This window comes from Amborella trichopoda, chromosome 8 (genome assembly GCF_054954075.1).
Source record: "Amborella trichopoda isolate Santa Cruz 75 chromosome 8, AtrichopodaSantaCruz75HAP2 v2.0, whole genome shotgun sequence".
Lineage (NCBI taxonomy): Eukaryota > Viridiplantae > Streptophyta > Magnoliopsida > Amborellales > Amborellaceae > Amborella > Amborella trichopoda.
Window position 1 is genome coordinate 37,025,189 of NC_142343.1, and position 21,142 is coordinate 37,046,330.

A 21,142-nucleotide genomic window follows, 5' to 3' on the forward strand; every position below is an offset into this window, starting at 1 on the left:
CTCTACCCACTCTCCCTTCCATTATTTTCCCACTAAATTTGTCCTCTCTCCCACTCTCTCTCCCCTATTCGACTTCATCGTCACATCTCCTATTCGACTTCATTTTCACATCTCATAAAAAGGGAGACAACATCAACCTAACATATGCTTTCCTATTTTCGCCCATGCCCAAAATCTTCACACCCTCTCTCTCTCTCTCTACCCCCTTCTCTCTCTCTCTTCATTCATCTCTCGACCCCCTTCTCTCTCTCTCTCTCACATCTCTTGAAAAGGAGAACAATTCCAACCCACCATAAGATTTCCTATTTTTCATATTAACCGAGTGCAAAAAAACATTCCCCAACCCCTCTCTCTCTCTAGCTTCTCTCTCTAACCCCCTCTCTCTCATCTCTCTGTTTCTGTCTCTACCCCTCACAGCAGCCAAGGACCCAAATTCAAACCTGTCTCTCTCTCTAGCATCTCTCTCTCTCTCTTAGTGGGTGTGGGATTATTCACACATGGCTCTCTCTCTCTAGAATCTATCTAACCTCCTCTCTCTTATTTCTCTCTCTAGATTCTCTCTAACCCCCTTGTCTCTCTCTCTTATTGGGATTATTCACACATGGCGCTCTCTCTCTAGAATCTCTCTGTTTCTCTCTGGGAGTGGGTTTATTCCACCTGGCTCTCTCTAGCCCTCTCTCTCTTGTTGGGAGTGGGTTGCGGCGGGTAGGCGTGTCCGAAGGCAAAGAGGGCCTGGCATGAGCTCGAAATCCCCTGTTTTCGGTTCCAACCGCTGCCTCATTCCATCTGGTTGGCCACCCATGACCGTTCTCTTAGGAGCAAAAACGCCATCCCTTTTCTTTGTTTTGCTTTTTGTGTGAAAAAAAAGACAAAATTTTCAAAAAAAAGGGGGAAAAAAAAAAAAAAGCAGCAGCCTGCATCATCTGCCTCTGGCTCTGGTGGTGCAGGCTTCCCCTTTAATTCTCTCTCTGGAATCAAGACAAAGGTAAACTCACACACTCTTTTTGTCTCTAACCCAATTTCCCCATTTCCTCATTTGGGTGATTGTTTGCTTTCCTTTTAAATGAGTTCTCTCAATGTTGTTGTCCCCTCTCTCTCTCTCTCTCTCTCTCTCTCTATCTCGTATCCTCATTGGGTCTTTATTTTTGGTTTAAATGATTTCTTTTGATATTGCTGGATTGCTTTGGTTTAAATTTTTGAAATTTTTATGTTGGGTTTTGTAAAGGTTATATTTCCCTTTCCTGAAGGTTGTGATTAGTTGATGGGCATTTTCAGGTCTACATGAATGTGTATTTCATGGGTCTCGCACCATTGAAACCTCCCCTCTATTTATTTTCTCTCTCTAGCGAGGCAATTGTGTTCTCTCTCCACCCCACTGGCCCCATTCCTCATTTGGGGCACCCCCATTTCTCATTTAATTTTTTTTTACTGATGATGATTGATGCCTGCCTCCACAATTTTAATGCTTCTTTATTTTTTATGGCGTAGGACCATGTATTATTGTATTCAATCTGTCTTTATTTGGGTCTCCCACCTTTTAAGCAGATAGCTTTGTATACGTCCCGTTATTCTCATCTGGTTTGGGTTTTACATAACAATTGACATCGTTGACCCCCTGGTTTTATCGACCCCAATTTAACGTTTTCATTGAGGATCACATTTCAATAGAGATTAAATATTCTTTTGTCTAGCTGGATTTCTCCTTATTGAGCTCGAAAATACCATTTTTCCCCTTATTTATTTTCTGTTTTTGGTGAATTAAGAAGTTTTCATGAATTCGTATACACTTGCGAAGAATTGGGTTTTGGAGAAATAATCGAAAATAACTTTAGGGGGGAAAATATGGGGTTTCTCCTCATCAAAATGAACTGCGTTATAAATAAACTATCCAGAGATGCATTGGTGTTGAAGAGTTTATCCATTGAATATTGGTTTTGAAGAATTTGCAGATCGGAGAGGCGAGATCGGAGGGGATGGTTTAGGTGAATTGGAGGCAGCATGATGCAGCACGCTTTCCTTTCAACAATGAGGAGCCTGAAACTGGTCGATGGATGCAAAGGGATTCAGGTTTATGCAGTCACTCCAAATGATAAGGTTCAGGAATCGAAATCGAATTTTCATCGCTGCAAGTCCCTTCACATCAACTCTAACCAGGGGGATTCTCTTCTCCCCTTTGGGTAAATTTCTCTATGTTGACCTTTGCCTTTACAAATTTTTCTTTTCCTTATGTCTTGTGGCTTCTCTATATCGGTTAGAATTGATGGGTTTCATTCATAGGAAATTCATCTTGATTGTACAAGGTCTATCTCATCTCATGTAAAGTTTCATCCTTATTAATACAATGGGTGGGTAGACACAAACCTCTCGCTTGAGTAGCAAAAAAGGAAAAAAGGAATAAAATAACAGAAAATTCCTGTTGATTGTGGGTTGTGATGCTTGTGAATGTTTGGATAATGTTTTTCCCCTCTTCTATCGTTTTAGGTTTTCATTCTTTGGAAGGTTTGCATTGTATATTTTTCTCTTAATTTATATTTGTTTTCTAATGATTGGGGAAATTGATACTATCCTCCAGGATCAGGCTCATTTCAAAATGGGCAATTGATATCATCTATGCATAAGCGACATAGTGTTTTACTCGCAGAAAATGGAATTTTCTTTAAGCAATTTGCCTTTTCCTGATTGCATAATTTGGGCTATCGATGAGAAGTTAAGCATTATAAGTGGTGGCTTTTATTCTCTGAAAAACAAGTCTTTTGCTTCTTTGTTTTTTTATTTTTTATTTGTGATTGGCATTGTTGAGATATCTGAGCGAAAGGTGATCAATTTTTTCAATTCATTATCTTTGTTACAATGTTTATAACAATTGAGGAGTTTCTATTATGATGATAGCATTATTATTGCAGCTTACCAGTTGCGGACCTCATTGAACCTGCTATCGAACCCCATTTGAAGTTTGTGGATTTTGTAGAAACTCTCGCCTCCATCCATCGAGAGCTTGAGAAGGCCCCTGACCATGAAAAGGCAAACCTCTATCTCGAGCAATCCTCTGTCTTTCGAGGCCTGAAAGAACCCAAACTTCTTCGTCGTAGCCTACGCTCTGCTCGTCAACATGCTCATGATGTGCACCACAAGGTGGTTCTTTCAGCTTGGCTAAGGTTTGAGAGGAGAGAAGATGAGCTCGAAGGCTCAAAGCCCATGAGTTGTAGTGGGAGGATGATGGAGTGTCCAAAAGCCTCTCTTTCTCATGGCTATGACCCGAATTCCATTTTCGACCCTTGCCCTTGTCGCCAACCCCCTGTGGATGTCAGACAAAGAGCATCAGAAGAGTGCTCAACCTCAGTGGCTGAAGGGGATATGGCTTTTTGCATTGGAGATGAGGAGGTTGTCTGTGTTCGCCAAAACATGGCTACCCTATCGACTCCCTTTCACACCATGCTCTATGGTGGCTTTTTGGAGTCGATAAGAGAGAAAATAAATTTCTCCGACAATGGCATTTCAGCTCGGAGCATGAGAGCTGTTGAGGAGTATAGTAGGAGGCGTAGCTTGGACAATTTCCCCCCTGATGTGGTCCTTGACCTTCTCTCTTTTGCTAATAAGTTTTGCTGTGAGGAAATGAAGATGGCTTGCGATAGGCATCTTGCTTCTTTAGTCTGCAACATTGATCACGCATTGCTCTTTGTGGAGTATGGCTTGGAGGAAACAGCTCATATTCTCGTAGCCTCTTGCTTGCAGGTCTTTCTAAGACAGCTACCAAACTCTCTTCATAATCCAGGGGTAACAAGGCTTTTGTGTAATCCAGAGGGAAGGAAAAGGTTAGCCAAGGTGGGGCATGCTTCTTTCTCTCTCTATTATCTCTTGAGTCAGGTGGCTATGGAGGAGGACCCAAAATCAAACACAACTGTGATGCTTTTAGAGAGGTTGGGGGAGTCTGCCACGAGCCGGTGGCAAAAAGAACTCGCTTTGCACCAACTGGGTTGTGTAATGTTAGAGAGAAAAGAATACAAGGATGCTCAAAGTTGGTTCCAAGCCTCTGTGGAGGAGGGGCACATCTACTCTGTAGCAGGTGTTGCAAGGGCCAAGTTCAAGAGGGGGCACAAATACTCTGCATATAAGCAAATGAACAGCCTGATATCCTCATATAAACCAGTTGGATGGATGTTTCAAGAGAGATCTCTATATGGCATCGGGAATGAGAAGATGATGGACTTGAATACAGCAACTGAGTTGGACCCAACTTTATCATATCCCTACAAATACAGAGCCGTCGATTTGATGAATGATAACAAGCTAGTTCAAGCAATTGGGGAGGTGAATAGGATTCTGGGGTTTAAAATTTCTCCAGATTGCCTTGAGCTTAGGGCCTGGTTCAATCTCGCTCTTGAGGATTATGATGGGGCCATGAGAGATATAAGAGCGCTTCTCACTCTAGACCCGACTTATATGATGTTTCATGGGCAGGTGCATGCTGTTCAGTTAGTCGAGCTTCTTAGGGATCGGGTACAACCATGGAACCAGGCTGAATGTTGGATGCAGCTCTATGATCGGTGGTCTTCGGTGGATGATATTGGTTCTTTGGCTGTTGTGCATCAGATGCTGGAGAATGACCCTGGGACTAGCCTACTTCGGTTTCGACAATCTCTTCTTCTCCTACGGTAACTTAAATCATTAACTTTTGTTTTCTGATTTTTACTCAAGCTATTCCCGTTATTAAGTAGAAAAATTGATGCTATGGCTATTTCATGTGGAACAATTGGTTTTTTTTTCTTTTCTTTCTTGTCATCACTTTTTTGAAACTCTTCAAACAACACCAAGCTTATGTCAATTTTACTTTCCATGACTTACTGAACTTGGGAATAGCATACCAGATGCCTATTTAGGAATCTCAATCCCAACATTAAAGACTAAGACAACAACCAAACTGATCATTTTCTTTATTTATAGGCAGTTAGCAACAGAACTATAGTTTTAATATAGTTGCATTGCTTGCTGGCTCTAAACAAAGAGATATCTATATTAAATAATATACATCATCCTAGATCCAATAGGTTGGGATCAGGATCCCAAAAGGACATGATCAAGATCTCCAAACAGTTGGGATCTTGATACCTAACATTTGGGGATCTTGATACCTAACATTTGGGGATCTTCACTCGTAACATATGCATTTGTACGGATGACACTCCCAGCTATAGAGATCTTCTAGCATTTCACTATCCCCCACTTCTGATCCCCGATTCTGCTCTTGGTCCTGAATCCAACAATGATGTGCTTTTCTTTATAGTCATGCATACATAAAGTGGGGTCTAGCGTACAAAAGGTGTACCAATTCGATCATTCAGGTGTTCTCTTTCTTGCATACATTGTCAACTTATTTGCTGGAGTATCGATTGGCTTCAGGCACCACTGTGGATACTAATGCTACAATTGTAGCGCCATTGTATGGGATTTTTGAGATTGGTAGTTTCTTTTTTCTATCTTGTAGTATTCATGAGAAAAATCATATTTATTTTGTTATTACTTTATTAGTAAAATGTTATAACTACTAAAGACATCCTCAGGTTAAATTGGTTTATTAAATTTTTTTAATAAACTCATAAATTGAGGGCTATGCATATCCTCAGACATATATGAAATGGAATAAAGATGGACTAAGCTACTTACAGATGTAACTACAATTGACATAACTACGGTCGAGCTATCAAACCCGTCCAACCAGGAAGAAGCATTCTTTACGGCACGCGTCCATATAAGAATGTCATATTCAAACGCAAAAGCCTATTTTTTTCTAAGGAATTAGGGATGCACTCTATCCTCCTTAGATCCAGCATGCTATCACTATTAGAAGGACGACGACTACATGAGAAACATTCTATGGGGCTCTCTTTTTCATGCTACTTTTCACTACCCCTATCTTGGGATTTTGAATTAGAGGGGGGGCTCATTCGATAGAGCACTAGAGCTATACTATGGGGGGATGTCAGACTGCTCAGGAGAGATTCCCGCTCCGGTAGCAGGCCATTGGATCAGCCGTTCAGTATGGGTAGTAGTTGCAATATCATTTGTGATGCAGTCCTCCCCGGAATTCATGTGGTAACCAGTCATTGAGAGGAACTATATCGTTGCTAGTTGGTGTTCCTGAACTATGGAAGTTTCATAGTTAGGAGGTCTTATGGCTTGCAAGTTGAGCGTGCAAAGTCGTGCCTTTCGGAGTGTAAAAGTAGGAAGCCCGAGCTAGAGCGATCCTTCTTTGCTTTAATATCACCTATAGTTTTAAAGAATTTGAGTTTTTAAAACTATGGTCATAAAATTTGTATAGTTTGAAATAAATATTAAAAAATAACATGCATTTGTCATTTTATTTTGTAGAAGATACCCTTTCTATTACATACTTCTTTATCATGCTTTGAATTTGAATAGGCCTTCATAGATGCCCTGTATAAATGCTTTGTGCAAATACTATTTCAACTTCAATTTTCGAGATCTATGTGAACTTGGATGAGAGTTAACTTGGATGAGAGTTAATTGTAATATTCTTCTTATCAAATTAGAAAATTGGAAGAGAGTTAAAGGATTCAAAACTTGCTATTAATTTTAACTTTAACTTGGAACATTGAAAGAAAATAATTGTAAGTATACTTGAATTCACCTTATAAACAACTGATATCCCCTCTAATATTCTTTCCTATATACGTTAAAAGCAAACATTCCATATCCATTTTTCTTTTCTTTTTTTATTTGTGGACCTCTATGCCTATTAGAGAGAGATTTTTTAGGAAACCATTCTATCTCTATACCTATCTAGATAGAAATTTTCTCTCACGTGGTTTTTACAAAATTGTAGCAATTGTTTTTTTTTTTTTTTTAATTTTTTCTTTTTTTGAGTTTCGCTGAAGAGATTAACGGTTTGAGGAAAATGATGTTTATTTGTCTCTAGGATGGCAAGGAGATGCAACCCTTCGTTTTCCTTTTATACATCCATAGTAGTTATCTCGATTACTTCATACAATGTCCACCCTTAACACCTATTTAAAGTCACTTGCCCTACATTATCTCTAGGCATAGGGTCCTTTTTTTTTTTTTTACACACTTGTCTGTCCACCATTAACCTTAGCTTAATAATGTAATAGTAGATATCTTAGAGCCTAGTTTTTCTATGGGTTTGGTATAGACTATGCTTATTAAAATTAATACAGAGATGTGAAAGCCTACTTCTGAATTATGTTCAGCGAAAATGGTGAGGTTTTCTAGAGAATGGGAAATGTGGAGCTCTAATTTTGATTGGTATTCATTTTTAAGAGCACTTCTTTATTTATGAAACTGCTGAAAGCTTTTGTCTTCATGCCATGTAAAATATTTCCACCGTGAAGCAGGAATCTGTTTTGCTTTTCTGTGACCATGAACATTTGGTCTATAATGTAAAGAAAGTGATGTGTTTCCCATAGTAATGCCACAGAGTTTTAGTTTTTGAGTATATTCAAGAGGACTTATTCTCTTTGGATTGTATTTAAATTTTCCAATTTTTGTGTCATAACTTCTGAGCGACCTCTTAGTTATGGAAAACAAATCTTACTTGTACTTTTGATCGAGGTATATATCATTGGTGGGGAAGTAGAGTAGCACCTATGTAGTATGGAATATGGTACACAAAAGGGGTATCCACTGTGCATTTCCAATGGTGAATGGTGAATATTAGCGGCAGCGTTTTAAAAAACGCCGAGTCGAACCGGACTCGCTCGGTTCGACTCGGAATTCGCGAAAAGGGACCGGATCGGTTGAAAAATCGGAAATCGTCCGGTTCTAGAGAGAACCGGACGATTCCGCACAGTGACTCGCCGATTCACTGTACGGAATCGGCGAGTCCGTACGGTTTTTTTTTTTTTTTTTTTTTTTTGTAATCCTTGATAGATTTTTTTGTAATACTTGATCGATTTTTTTGTAATCCATGATCGAATTGTTTTTGTTTTTTTGTAATCCATGATCGAATTTTTTGGTTTTTTGTAACCCATAATAGAATTTTTTGTAATCCATGATCGAAATGTTTGTTTTCTTTTCTTGTAATCCATGATCGCTTTTTTTGTTTTTTTTTTTTTTTTTATAACCCATGATAGAATTTTTTGTAATCCATGATCGAATGTTTTGTAATACATGATCGAAATGTTTGTTTTTTTTTTGTAATCCATGATCGAAATGTTTGTTTTTTTTTTTGTAATCCATGATTGATTTTTTTGTTTTTTGCTTTTTTTGTAACCCATGATAGAGTTTTTTGTAATCCATGATTGAATTTTTTGTAATCCATGATCGAACTGTTTTTTTCTTTTTTTGTAATCCACCATTGAATTTTTTGTTTTTTTTTTGTAATCCATGATCGAATTTTATGTAATCCATGATCGAATTTTATGTAATCCATGATCAAATTTTATGTAATCCATGATTGAATTTTTTGAAAATTTGTGATTTTTTTTTTTTAATCCATGATCAATTTTTTTTTTGTAATCCATGATAGAATTTTTTGAAAATTTGTGATTTTTTTTTTAATCCATGATCGATTTTTTTGAAAATTTGTTATTTTTTTTTTTTAATCCATATTATTCAAAGAGAAAATGAGAGAGATGATGATTCTGAGGCCACCCTATCCCAGCCATATTATTCACATATCGAGTCCCAACAGCAACAGTGTAGGGATGAGCACGAAATACTGTAAATTAAATGCTGAATGGCGGTTCATGCAGGGAAAGAACATATCAATATTCGCATATTCATTCAAAAACATGAAAATTCTTAATGGAGTACCCTCATTTTTTATTGAATTCCTAAAAAACAATATTTATAATGAATTTTAATAATTTTTTCGAATTTTTTTTAAGCTTTATTCTGACCGATTCACCCGATTCCCGATCCGGATCGCCGATTCACCGATCCGGATCGGTTCTTGGGAAGCCCGATCCGGGTCACCGATCCGTTTTTTAAACCATTGATTAGCGGTATGTGTGAATGGATGCTGGCTCCTCTTTGGTTAATTTTCATCGTCCGTTGTCAGGAACAGAAGGTGGATGCCCCTATGGACTACCACATATGACAGTCGATTTTAGTACACTTCACCTATTTGCTGGAACTGCCAAGTTAAATGATTATCCTAAAGGAAATGTCTCTCTCTGTATAGGTTAAACTGTCAGAAAGCTGCAATGCGTAGTCTTCGATTGGCTCGAAACAGTTCTGGCTCAGATTATGAGAGGCTAGTGTATGAAGGCTGGATCTTATATGACACTGGTCATCGAGAAGATGCTTTGGTTAAGGCAGAGGAGTCCCTCTCAATCAAGAGGTCTTTCGAAGCATTTTTCCTCAAAGCTTATGCTTTAGCAGATGCGAACTTGGATTCTGAGGCTTCAGCCCATGTCATCATGCTTCTTGAGGAGGCCTTGAAATGCCCTTCTGATGGGCTACGCAAAGGACAGGTACTGACTGAGGATACCTTAAAGAAAATAATGTATCTATAAAGATCCAACAAATACTATAATCCAATGGACTAACTGAAGTCATAATCCTCTGGGTTCATCACCATCCAATAAAATGAAGGATGGTCATGGAGACTGAGAGTAGGACTTAGGTTACATCATGTTATGGCGGCTTCCACTGCTACATCACTGTCAATCTTTTTTATTGAATGGCAATGATCTCAACAGACTATGATTTTCTGTACCTTGGACTGGTACTCTCCCCCAGAAAAAGGATATAAACTATAAATAAGTTTTGTAACTTTTTCGTTAGTGTATTTTATATCCTACTAATCTCTATTTTAATGTCTCCATTAGGCATTGAATAATCTGGGAAGTGTCTATGTCGACTGTGGTAAGCTTGATCTTGCAGCAGACTGCTATATTAGTGCTCTTAATATAAGGCATACACGAGCACACCAGGGCCTTGCACGTGTTAAATATATGAAGAATGAGAGAAAAGCAGCTTATGATGAGATGACTAAACTAATTGAAAAAGCAAGAAATAATGCATCAGCTTACGAGAAACGCTCGGAGTACTGTGATCGCGATTTAGCAAAGAGTGATCTCAGTATGGCAACCCAATTAGACCCATTGAGAATTTATCCTTACAGATACCGAGCTGCAGGTGTGCTCATTTATCTTGCTCTTTCTTGCTTTTCCTTTTCTCTTCAGATGCTGTTTCCTTAAAGGGAGTCTACTATAATTCTTGGATTATGGAAAAATTGTTCCATTGTGGTTGTTGCTATCCAATGAAATGATGAATGGTGATGGAGAGAGTGTGACCTACCAAAAGATGACATGACGCCAATAGTAGGTTCCTCTCTCTCTCTCTCTCTCTCCATCTCTATTCATCATTTCACTGGAATGTGATGAACGCAATGGACTGGTTTTTGATAGTCCATTGGATCATATACTTCCCCTTAAAAGCTTTGATCTGTCATATCAACATTACCAAGTAGTGATTGGCAGGTGCTGGTTGGTTGTTCTGGTTTTGGGATGTATAATTGTTGCCATTACTGCCAATTATCATAGATAGAGATTTAGAAAAACGAATGACGTTAATTGTGAATGGTTGACTTGCTGCTGATGTCCATTTTGGTCTTAACTTTGTGTCTGGTTATCAAAAGTATTTGTAGATAATAGGATGGAAAAACAGCTTTAATCAATAATGTTACAGTTCTCATGTGGCAATGGAAAAGAACACTCTCAAAGATTCTATGCCCTGTTTTATGTACTTCCATTTTGAAAAAGTTTATATAAAGTGTCAACCTTATACTATAGAAGTGAGGCGCACCTCAAAAACCCATTGGAAAAGTTTGTTTCGACATTGGAAAACCGTCCTATTTATCATTTCCACCTCGAGATGTATAGATATGAAGATTAAAGGATTTCAATTCTTGGAAATAGTACATTTTTAAATACATTATCTGGACCGTCCATTTTCTAGATTTTCAAGTGTTTATAGAACTGCTTGATCTACACCATTTTTGAAGTTTTAAATTTTATATTTAGGAGTGAAATTAGATTTTTAGGCAATTGCATACGTTTCCGGCACCGAAAATGCATCTTTCGGCACGATTGAGGTTTGCCTTACTTTGATTATTTAAGGTTGGTGCCCTATACAAATCACACCCATCTTAAATAACTATTAGTACTCAATTGTTTTTTTTTCATTTTAATAATTTGGCACACCATTCATAATGGTAGATTACTATGAATGATGAGTATGGTGACTAACTGTGGAAGAGAGGATTGCACATGAGAAATTTCAGGGAAATTATGAAGGTCACTGAAAAAATTGAAGAGTTGATATGTGGATGAATAGGAAGATATGGGATGAAGAGAAACCATAGTTAGCAAGTCTCCGATTAAAAGAACTCTAATTATTTCAAAAGATCTTAAAAAAATCACGACTTTTTAATGGAACCGATTTAAATCCATATTTTATTTTTTTTCAATAAAGATTTAAAAAAAAACTTCTTCCCTATAACTTTATTTCTTCGTTAACTTAATATTATTGAATTTTGATTTAAAGATAAATACATTAACAGTGGGAGTAAATTACGATTCTTGATTTAATAAAAAATTCCATAAAAAATTTCACCAATTAGCTATCTTAAGAAAAAATGTACAAAAAATACAAGCAATGTATTCCTCAAAAAAAAGTAATTAAAAAAATCGTATATCTTAAAATAATAGGCAAAATTAGAAGGAGAGCAACCTAATGAAAAATATATATTTTTTTCTTTAAACCTATAGTGTCCTTGAGCAAGAGAGAGATTCAATGATACTAAAGATTTAGGTAGCTATTTAGTGTGAGATTCAAATTTTCTTGAGCATTTTGTTTTTTTCTATGCATAAAGAAGTTTGATTAATTTCATATTTTATTTTTATTTTTGTATTTTATTGGTGTATACAACATAGCATTTTGGATGGACCACTATTTTACATATTTGGGTTTTTGCATTTTTTTTTTTTAATTAGCTGCAATCCTATATTGAGGGCGTTTTTTTGAGAAATAATCCTATACCTTGGTTCACAGTTCTTGTTATTTACTAATTAGTTCTTGTGTTTAGTATTGTTGTTGTTGTTTTATTTTGTGGTCGCAATAGATATACGATATGTTTTGTGATGTGTCAACAAAATAAGCATTGTTGCTGGATTTATTTAAAGTTTCAACAAAAACTTGTTAAGTATTATTCTAATGACACTAGTAAGGCTATAATATTATTGTTTAGTGGCCTTAGTATATCGATGCAATAGCTGCAAATCATAATCCTATATTTTATCATTTTTACATGACCGATTTTTTCACTACGTTTTCTTGAACCAAATCTGAAATATTCACAATTCTATAGCTTACCTTATTTTTTGGCGATCCGTAATTTGTGGCCCGATTTTTCCTCCGACTTTTTGAAATAAAATTGATTTGTTGCAGATGTTTTGGTCTGCCGATATTTTATTATCCCTCGACTTGCTAACTATGAGAGAAACTACTAAATTGTAAAATGAATTATATCAATTAAACTACTTTATTAGGAAAAATTTCATTAAGCGAAGCATTGCCTGAGGATGATAAAGGCATACGACTAGTGTGGTTAACAGATGTGGATGGCTTCTGCTTAAATATCTAGCGAGACATTCATTGGAGGATCTTTGTATACCACAAAACTTTAGAGGAGTTCTGAATTCTTGTAAAAAATGCTTCCCACTAGTGTTCCATGATTCGCTCAAGTCGATTCAGAATCAGGCCAGTTCCTTGGACTCGTCCTAAGGGCGAGGCAGAGTAGGGTGTACACGTATAAATAGTACGTATGCCCATTTTATTATAAACAACATCTAAATGTCTTTTTGGCCCAAATAATGTTTTTTATTAAAAAAAAGGGGTCATTAATGTAAGGGTTTCTGGGGTTCAAAAATGATATTCATCTGCAGGATTCAATCCCTGAACTTCTTGTTGAGGACCCATGCCACCTAGCCAGTGTGCCCATTGAGTCTTATTGTTTAAAGCAGGTTATCTATATGAGCAGGTTATCTATATATAACTCATTGTTTTTTTGTTTTTTGTTTTTTTTTTTAGACTCGGGCGAGTTACTTGAACTTGCCCGAGTAACTTGCCTCGGCCAGTGGACAAGTATCTTGGCTGAGTCGAGTCCCAGTACCTTATTTCCCACCAAAGTTGCAATTGGAATTTTTTAGATCTCTTAATGGGTTATATTTGAAGCCTTGAATCAAAATTAGTTAGTGCAAAAAGGTAAAGCTTGAATGACTGTGCTATGTTATTACCTATTAAGACTGGACAGGAAGTTAAAACGCCACCGGTTCGCTCAGACCAGTTCTTTGGTTAGGTAGGTCAAACAATAAAAAAATAAAAAATATGAAAATACAAAAAAACTATATATCAATTGATACACTATATTATACACCATATTTACAAAATAAGTAAATATAAATTCTCCATATCTCATGATGAACTCAAATAAGGCCCTACTTCATCAAGCAATAACAATGAAATGGAGGTCATTAAGTCATGACCTATGAACTTATGATTTACGAAGGCGTAAAAGAAACCAAAATACGCAAAATCTGTAATATGAAACAATTTCATCTATCAACATACTTCCATAGTTCTATTGAAGTTTAAAAGAACAAAAAATACAAGAAAAGTAACTGAAAATGACAACTCAAAAAAAAAAAACCCTATGAATTATGTACAAAAAAATGCACATAAGCCACAAAATAACCAAATGCCTGCAACATGAGACTATTAAAGCCAAAAAAAAAAAACTTCATCTTCAATGCAACAAACCAATCGCAAAGATTTGAAGAAAAACCCTTTTTGTTTTTTTTTTGCAAAAAACCTCAAATTCTAAAAAATGTATCTAATATTTTGTAAATATAAAATGAACAAATAAAAAAATAGGAGAAATGGACTTACTTGAGGCTTGACTTAGCGTGACTGAGTGGCTCGAATCCCTTGAAAGGTTTCCATATTTTGGCCCATATTTTGAATTTTTCGGGTAGAGAGAGGGGAAAGGAAAAATTTCCAAAATTGCTCAATTTCTTTCTCTAAATCTTGTTTTTAAAGCCCTAAACCCTTACAAAAGGTAAAAAAAATCCAAAAACAAAAAAAAAAGGTCCTCTCTTTGTTTTTTGTCATTTTGGACTCATTTTGTACCAACTGGTTCATTCTAGACCTGTTGTACCGGCCTGTCCTGGCATTCCCAGGTTCGATGCCAATGCGATGGTTAGGTCGGTTCGGGTTGTTGGGTTGACTTGATGGGGCACCATTATTGTGTTTCCCAGTCTAAAGCTGCCAGTCCAGTCCAGTCTTGATAACCTTGGTTATGTGAGAGTTGAAGTAGATAAAGTGTCAAAGAAAATAGAGTAGAACCAGCTTATGGTAGTTCTTTAGCATAGTGGCATGAGTATTAGAATATGACCCATCCCAATTTCTTTTCTTTCTTTTTTTCTTGCTGGTTAGTTGATTTTCCAATCATTTATCATTCACAGAACATTAAAATTAGTCAATATTTTGATCAACAAGTCAATCTAAAATCTACAAATGCTATGTTAACAAAAATATGAAGTTTGCATGCACCGAGTTTATAAGTAGGAAGCTTGGAATATTTAAGATGGATTAAATGTACCAATGTGAGAACTTGGAAATGTAGTAAATATACATGACGAATAGAGGCAGATGTATCAGAGAGAAACTATTTTATAAAAGAGAAGTTTTTCATTTAAAATTGGTTGGTTCCACTAGAATCAATCATGTGGCCAGTTGATGGAGTTTTGAGTGGCAGTTCCTACAGAGATCCTTAAAGAACATTGAAAAACTTCATGGTGCTCAGCAGATTACCACTAGGGACTACGTGATTTCCCACATTTCTTCTAAAAGGGACTTCCAGAAAATAAGACCCAAGGGCCCTTTCTAAGCGGTTTAGAATGTTTATATGTGTGAATGTATGTATGTATAATGATGGATATTTGCCATCCTCAAAATTGGCCTTTGATTAAAAAAGGAAGAGATTATGATGAATATTGCAACTCTCTTCACTTTCATTACAAATTTTTGTCTTTGGCTTTGTCCACTGTAACATTTACTCCCAAATGAGTTCGACCTTATTCAATGCTTGTTAGTGGCACTTGTCAGATCCATTAGCGAATTATTTACCTTTTTCATGCTTTAGCTGGCATTCATTTTTATCCTTGAATAATTATTTGGTCGCATCTATAACTTGGAACAAGTATATCACATTGATGATAAGCATAATGACAATTCTATTATGTTAAGGGTGAGGTTTGTATAAAGGGCCCACCTTATACTTTATAAGGTGCACATCTAAATTTTACCAGTTCGGTGTCAGAATCCTTACGTGGCTCGAAAATCCATGTTCAATCCAAATTATGAAATTGAAAATGCCAAAAAACGTACTGATCGAATAGATCTATAAACACTTGAAAATCTTAAAAATATACGATCCAGATAACTTGTTGTAAGATGCACTATTTTTATGACTTGAAATTCTTTTTTTTTTTCTTTTATATCGATCCATCTCAAAGTCGAGATGATTAATTGGAACGGCTTTCCAACATTGGAACACTCTTTTCTACTAGATTTTTGAGGTGCGCCTTATATAGTAAAAGTTTGCAACCTTTTATAACGTTATCCTTATATTAATGATGTATACAGTAATGACCCATCAATCATGTCATCAATTCAATCTTTTGTTTTATCGTATGCCATGGTTTGAGTTCCTTCACATATCATTCAACAACTTACTAGCTTAATATTAATATGCATGTTCCTGCAATGAAAATGCCATATCATGCAGTGTTATGCAAGAGGGTTAACATGTTATACATGTTGATAGTACGGTAACATGTTAACTGGCACAATGCACATGCATATAAACTTGATAGCATGTCATCCATGTAACCTTGTTATATATGTTGCATGTATGCTATAATGCATATGACTGTTATAATGTTGGTAACAATATGTGTATGCTTACATGTAACGCACATAATCATACCGTCTACATACATACTCATAGCATGTCATGCATGGTTTTCAGTATTGATGGATGATCACAAAGAAGCAGATGCCATAGCAGAGCTATCAAAGGCCATTGCATTCAAGACCGACCTTCAGCTCCTCCACCTTCGTGCCGCCTTCCACGAGTCTATGGGTGACATGGCTTCAGCCATGCGAGATTGCCAGGCAGCCCTTTGTCTTGATCCCAACCACGGAGACACAGCTGAAATCTATGGCCGAACATGTTCTAGGCAACAATAGGAACACAACTGAGTTCTCCAAGATTCATTTGTTAGATACCCAAAATGCCCGAAAGCCGGTATTTTTATTTTAGTCTGCGCCCAAGCAATTTTTTGTGGCCTCAGGAGACCAATGAATGTATATGAAATGGCATTTCAAGAGCTTGTGAAGAAACGAGATAAGATACTGCCCTGGGTGGTAGAATTGTCAAGTGGGTGTAAGTGGGTGCACCATTGTTGGCACTGTAAAGATAGAAAACAAAAACGAGGAAAAGAGAAGAAAATAAGATAAAAGGAAAGAGAGGGAGGATGTGTAAATTGTACGTGACATTGCGGATGGTGATTGTTTGTGATTAGAATCAATATGAGTGCAGCTATATGTGCACTCCTGTTTTTTCTCCTATTTGTTTTGTCTCATAATGCTTCTGCATTTCTTTTGTTTCAAATTTTTTTTCTCGTGATTTTTTCCAACATAAACAAAAAATTTACGCATTTCTTTGATTAAAACCAAGGTTTTGGATTGCCAATACCCCATATAGTTTTTCTTTCTTTTGTTTGTCTTCCAAAGTTTAACATGGGACCTTGATCGGAATGGACCTCTAGAGGTCATGTTGTGGATGCATCTACCCTTATCACCCAGGTCAAGAGGCTGGTCCTGCTCATGCTCTGCGCACTTATTAGGAATAACTTTGAGAGACTTGGTAATTAGATTCTCATTGTTGAGCATGCTCAGGTTCAATTGTTTTGCATTGGTGGTTTTAATACTAATGCCAATTGCAATTGATGCTTACTTTTTACAGAATCCTACTCTCTCTAAAACAACATGGATGCATGAGTAATGAATTTTTTCAGTAGTTTTTGACCTTTCCATTGGTTTATATTTTGTGCCGATCCCAAATAGTTGAGATAAGATTCGGATGATGATTGGTTTGAACTTTGTAATAGCAGTGGCTTTGAGTTCCAAACATGCCCTTGACAAATATATTTTGTTATCCCACATAAGCACTTCTCTTTTGTTAACACTTGCTGCTATCCCCTGTCTATTGCCTATTTATTCTATTTATCGCTTTTGCGTTTTGGATTTTCAATCCCCAATATAGGCGGCTTTTCAATCCCTGTGACTCTGCAGAGAGTAGAGAGATCGTATAGCTCTTTCAAATGAAACCCTCAACTTGCTTTAAACCAGTTTTTAGAAAATCAGTATCTGTATCTGCATTGTGTGCTCCTTAACTGATATATGGGCCCAAACTTATAAGCATCATCATTATCCTCGAAACTTTTTTCCAATTATTTAGGGTTGGCTAAACTGATACATAAGGGTATCGGTCATATATAAGAGTAAAAAACAAGAAGAACAAGTTAATATTTTAAAGAAGCCAACACAAATTAATGGCCGATATTTGCAAGCATCAGATATAATGGGCTTTATAATATACATTTAAGGGTAGGATACACTTCGTTAAGGATGGCGCATATGTTGCTAGGATAAAAAGAAACCTTATAGCTCCATAGAATGTAATGCAGGTGATTTCTGAAAGAATGGGAGTTTAGGACAAATGGTGCAGGATAAATGGAATGAACTTTTAATAGATGAACTATAAAATAAAAAAAAATTTATCTAATTTTTTTTATATATATATTAGAAAAAAAATAATGTTGATAAAAATATATTTAGGTATATTTTTATTTAAATATAATATATATATATATTTTATAAACCGCACTTGGATCCGGATGCGGATCCAAATAGTATTCAGGTCCAAGATTTGGACATGGACTTGATCCGTTGGATCCAATTTTTTAATTCATACTTAGACCGGCGTTAGGTTTACCTGTCGGGTTCGGGTCCATTGTCACCCTTAGTGGTACGTTACTTTTTCAGGACCTCTAGGACATGGTACTGTGTACTGTGAATGGGTAGAGATCAAATCAGTACGGCAAGGCTTGAAGTTAATTGATCCAAACCATCATTGTTTCTTGAATCCTATCTAGTGGGCCAAAGGGAAGCAGGTCGTACCTTGGTCATTGGCACTGTAATTCAGAAAATCGAAAACACGTGCAAGCCGGATTCTCAAATACCGGATTATAAGCCCAACCTGGTCCTAAAGCCACATTTTGTAGTCCAGGTGAGTTTTTTAGGACCAAGATTGGTCGGGCAAACACGTCACTCTGAATGTCGTATCATGCTTCATATGTGCCACATCTTGGACACATGTCTCCCCCATTCAGTCTCCCCCATTCACATATCTCTCTTTCCACTTCATCAATGGGCCAAAAGGATTTGAGAGGAATACCTGATCCCTCAAAATAATAATAGTAATAATAATAAGGAAAATGTTTGGTGAGTCTACCCACTCATACATCCACATTGATTTTAGAGGATCTTACGTTTTGATATATATTTTAGATCACTACAAATTTATTTCTACCTCTATCTTTAAATTTGGAGCTCTAAAAATAATGTAGATCTGATAACATCTGAAGATTGAAAATAAATAATAATAAAGTACAACACGGTAGCTATTATGGTTTCAAAAATCCTATTTTTTTTTTAAATTTATGATTGCTGCAGTCAAGATGATTGACATGTGGACTTTTGGGTCCTTAATCTATATTCAGAATGAATTTTGGAAGGGTGGATGCACTACAATCTGTACATCCAAGGACGTCAGGATTGTTTGACATCACTTTAGCTACCCGATGTCGACAATGGATAGCTCACTTCTCCGCGCAAGGCCTGCAAAAAATGTGGCTGACCTCGAGCAGAAAAACAACACACCTACAAATCCACTAATAATATTTGGCAGCTGAGCTGATATCAAACACCTATTGTAAATTTAACCTTAAGAAAGAAATCCATGTTAAATTTCCATCATCTTTAATAAATTTATGCTTTCTTCACCAGCCCTGCCAAAATAGCAAGAATGATGTGAATTATACGTACAATAACGTGTTATGGTGTCATATGACATGATGTATTGTACAATAACATGCTATCGGTGGGCTCTCTGCCATGGATGGGGTAAAAGGTAATTTAGCATGGTCCCATAGAGTTCTTGCTAGGTGGCACCCTATCGAACAACAAAAATGAAAAGATTACTTCCACAAGTATTTGGCAATCTGGCTGTCACCTTTTTTTTTTTGCATTGCCCCTTTCACCGTAAGTATTTGACATTGGGCATTCAGAAATTTGGGACTATTTATTATGTTGCCTGAGAACTTAATTGGCATTATAAATCACCTCAATACTGTTAGCTTCTTTAAGAAAGGAGTTCTTATTTGAAAAAATATATAGGAGGGCATTTGGCAGATTTGGTTGGAGCGCAACAGAAAAAGCACTATCATTTGGCAGATTTGGTTGGAGTGCATTAGAAGAACTTTTAATGTGATTTTTATGGATTTGGAAGGTGTTAAAGATCAAATTTTAGAGACTCTTATGGGATTGGTTTTCTTCTACCAGTGAAGGTGAGGAGTTTCACGGGTTGATATTTTTGTTAATCTGAAGAATCTAGCTTTTTTTTTCTCCCAATCTGAAAAATCTAGCTTTTTCTTTCTCCCACAAGGATCGTGCTTACTTTGTTTGAAAACTGCCTCCTGAAAAATGTCTCAAACTTAATTTTGATGGAAGCTCCTCAAGCAATCCAGGTCTTGTCGGAGTTGGTGGCCTGCTTCGAGACCATGAAAGGACAATTATCTTCTCTTATGCGGGTCCTTGTGGTAACACTTTGGCTTATCAAGTTGAAATTTGCTCCCTCTTGCAAGGATTGTAAATTATCGTTAGCAAAGGCATATTGGGAGACGTACTTATTGAGGGGAATTCACTTAACATCATCAAATGGTGCAAGCATGAGCAAAGAATTCATTGGTCTATCCATGTTTTTTGGTTGAAAATTTTCAATCTTTGCACTACACCGGGGCTTCGGATCTCATTCTCCCATATCTATTGTGAAGCCAATGATGCAGTTGTTGGCCTTGCAAAATCGAGCATCTCTTTACTTTTCTTGTTCATTTCTAATGCTTTAATTTCTCAGTGTAATCTGATGCTTTAAAAGCACACATTCAATAAAAATTCTTAACCTTGTCAAAAAAAAAAAAAAAAAAACTTCCACAAGTTCATATCGGCTACTCATTTATTAAGGTGAAATCTCATGTGGAATTGTATACTATGAGACCATTTACCTTTGTTACGAGGAGGTCACAAGTACCTCTAGCCATCCGATTTCAAATTGAAGAGATTGATTTGTGTCAAGAAGTTCAATTTTTTTTTTTTTTTTTTAATCTAGTCAATGACTCACTTACAACAACCTGATGTAAAATATGATATACAAGAGTAATTGTGACCTCCTTATATAAAAAATAAATGATCCTTTGTATAATTTTCCATCTTATATAAAAATGGAACCCAAAATATGGGACATGACCTCTTCAACCTAGCTAACAATTTTCGGACTTGAAATTTTGGACATTGTATGTGCTTGAAAAGAATAATGTGTTAATTGAATAGGGCAACCGTTTTTTGGATAGTCAAATCTAAGTTTTTAGGAAACTTAGTTCTAAATGTTTTCTTCAAAATTGGTTAGGCTCTAAAGTGGATTCTAAAATTTTAGTTTGAAAAAAATCATCCAAATTAGATTTTTGCTTTAGGGGTTATGTATATATATATACAATATCTTTTAAGTTCCATTCCCACCATTGATTGGAGACCCTATTCCCGCTCAACCACTCACAAAATAAACATAAAAACAAGGGATTTTAATTCATGAGACTATTGCTTTTGGTCACAGACACTCCAATCTAGTAAAATAAAATTGGAAAGTATGAGAAAGAACTTTTAAAACTTTAAGCATTGTCAATGGTGTGCTACCAGC

The 21,142-nt window shown here is 36.3% G+C and overlaps 1 protein-coding gene across 3 annotated transcripts; it reads left to right on the forward strand.

The window, feature by feature from the left end:
- Window positions 1-142: 142 nt before the first annotated feature.
- On the forward strand, window positions 143-16,675 carry LOC18425381 (ethylene-overproduction protein 1). Of its 3 annotated transcripts, none has more exons than XM_011631023.3 (6): window positions 143-985; window positions 1,950-2,177; window positions 2,904-4,652; window positions 9,161-9,452; window positions 9,810-10,119; window positions 16,076-16,675. In XM_011631023.3, exons 2-6 carry the CDS (start codon window positions 1,999-2,001, stop codon window positions 16,294-16,296), a joined length of 2,751 nt encoding a protein of 916 aa, XP_011629325.1. In that variant the 5' UTR covers window positions 143-985; window positions 1,950-1,998; the 3' UTR covers window positions 16,297-16,675. The 3 variants fall into 3 exon arrangements, with proteins under 3 accessions (XP_011629325.1, XP_020517663.1, XP_006829999.2); XM_020662004.2 differs by having other exon boundaries at window positions 325-985; window positions 1,941-2,177; XM_006829936.4 differs by lacking the exon at window positions 143-985 and having other exon boundaries at window positions 1,832-2,177.
- Window positions 16,676-21,142: the final 4,467 nt, after the last annotated feature.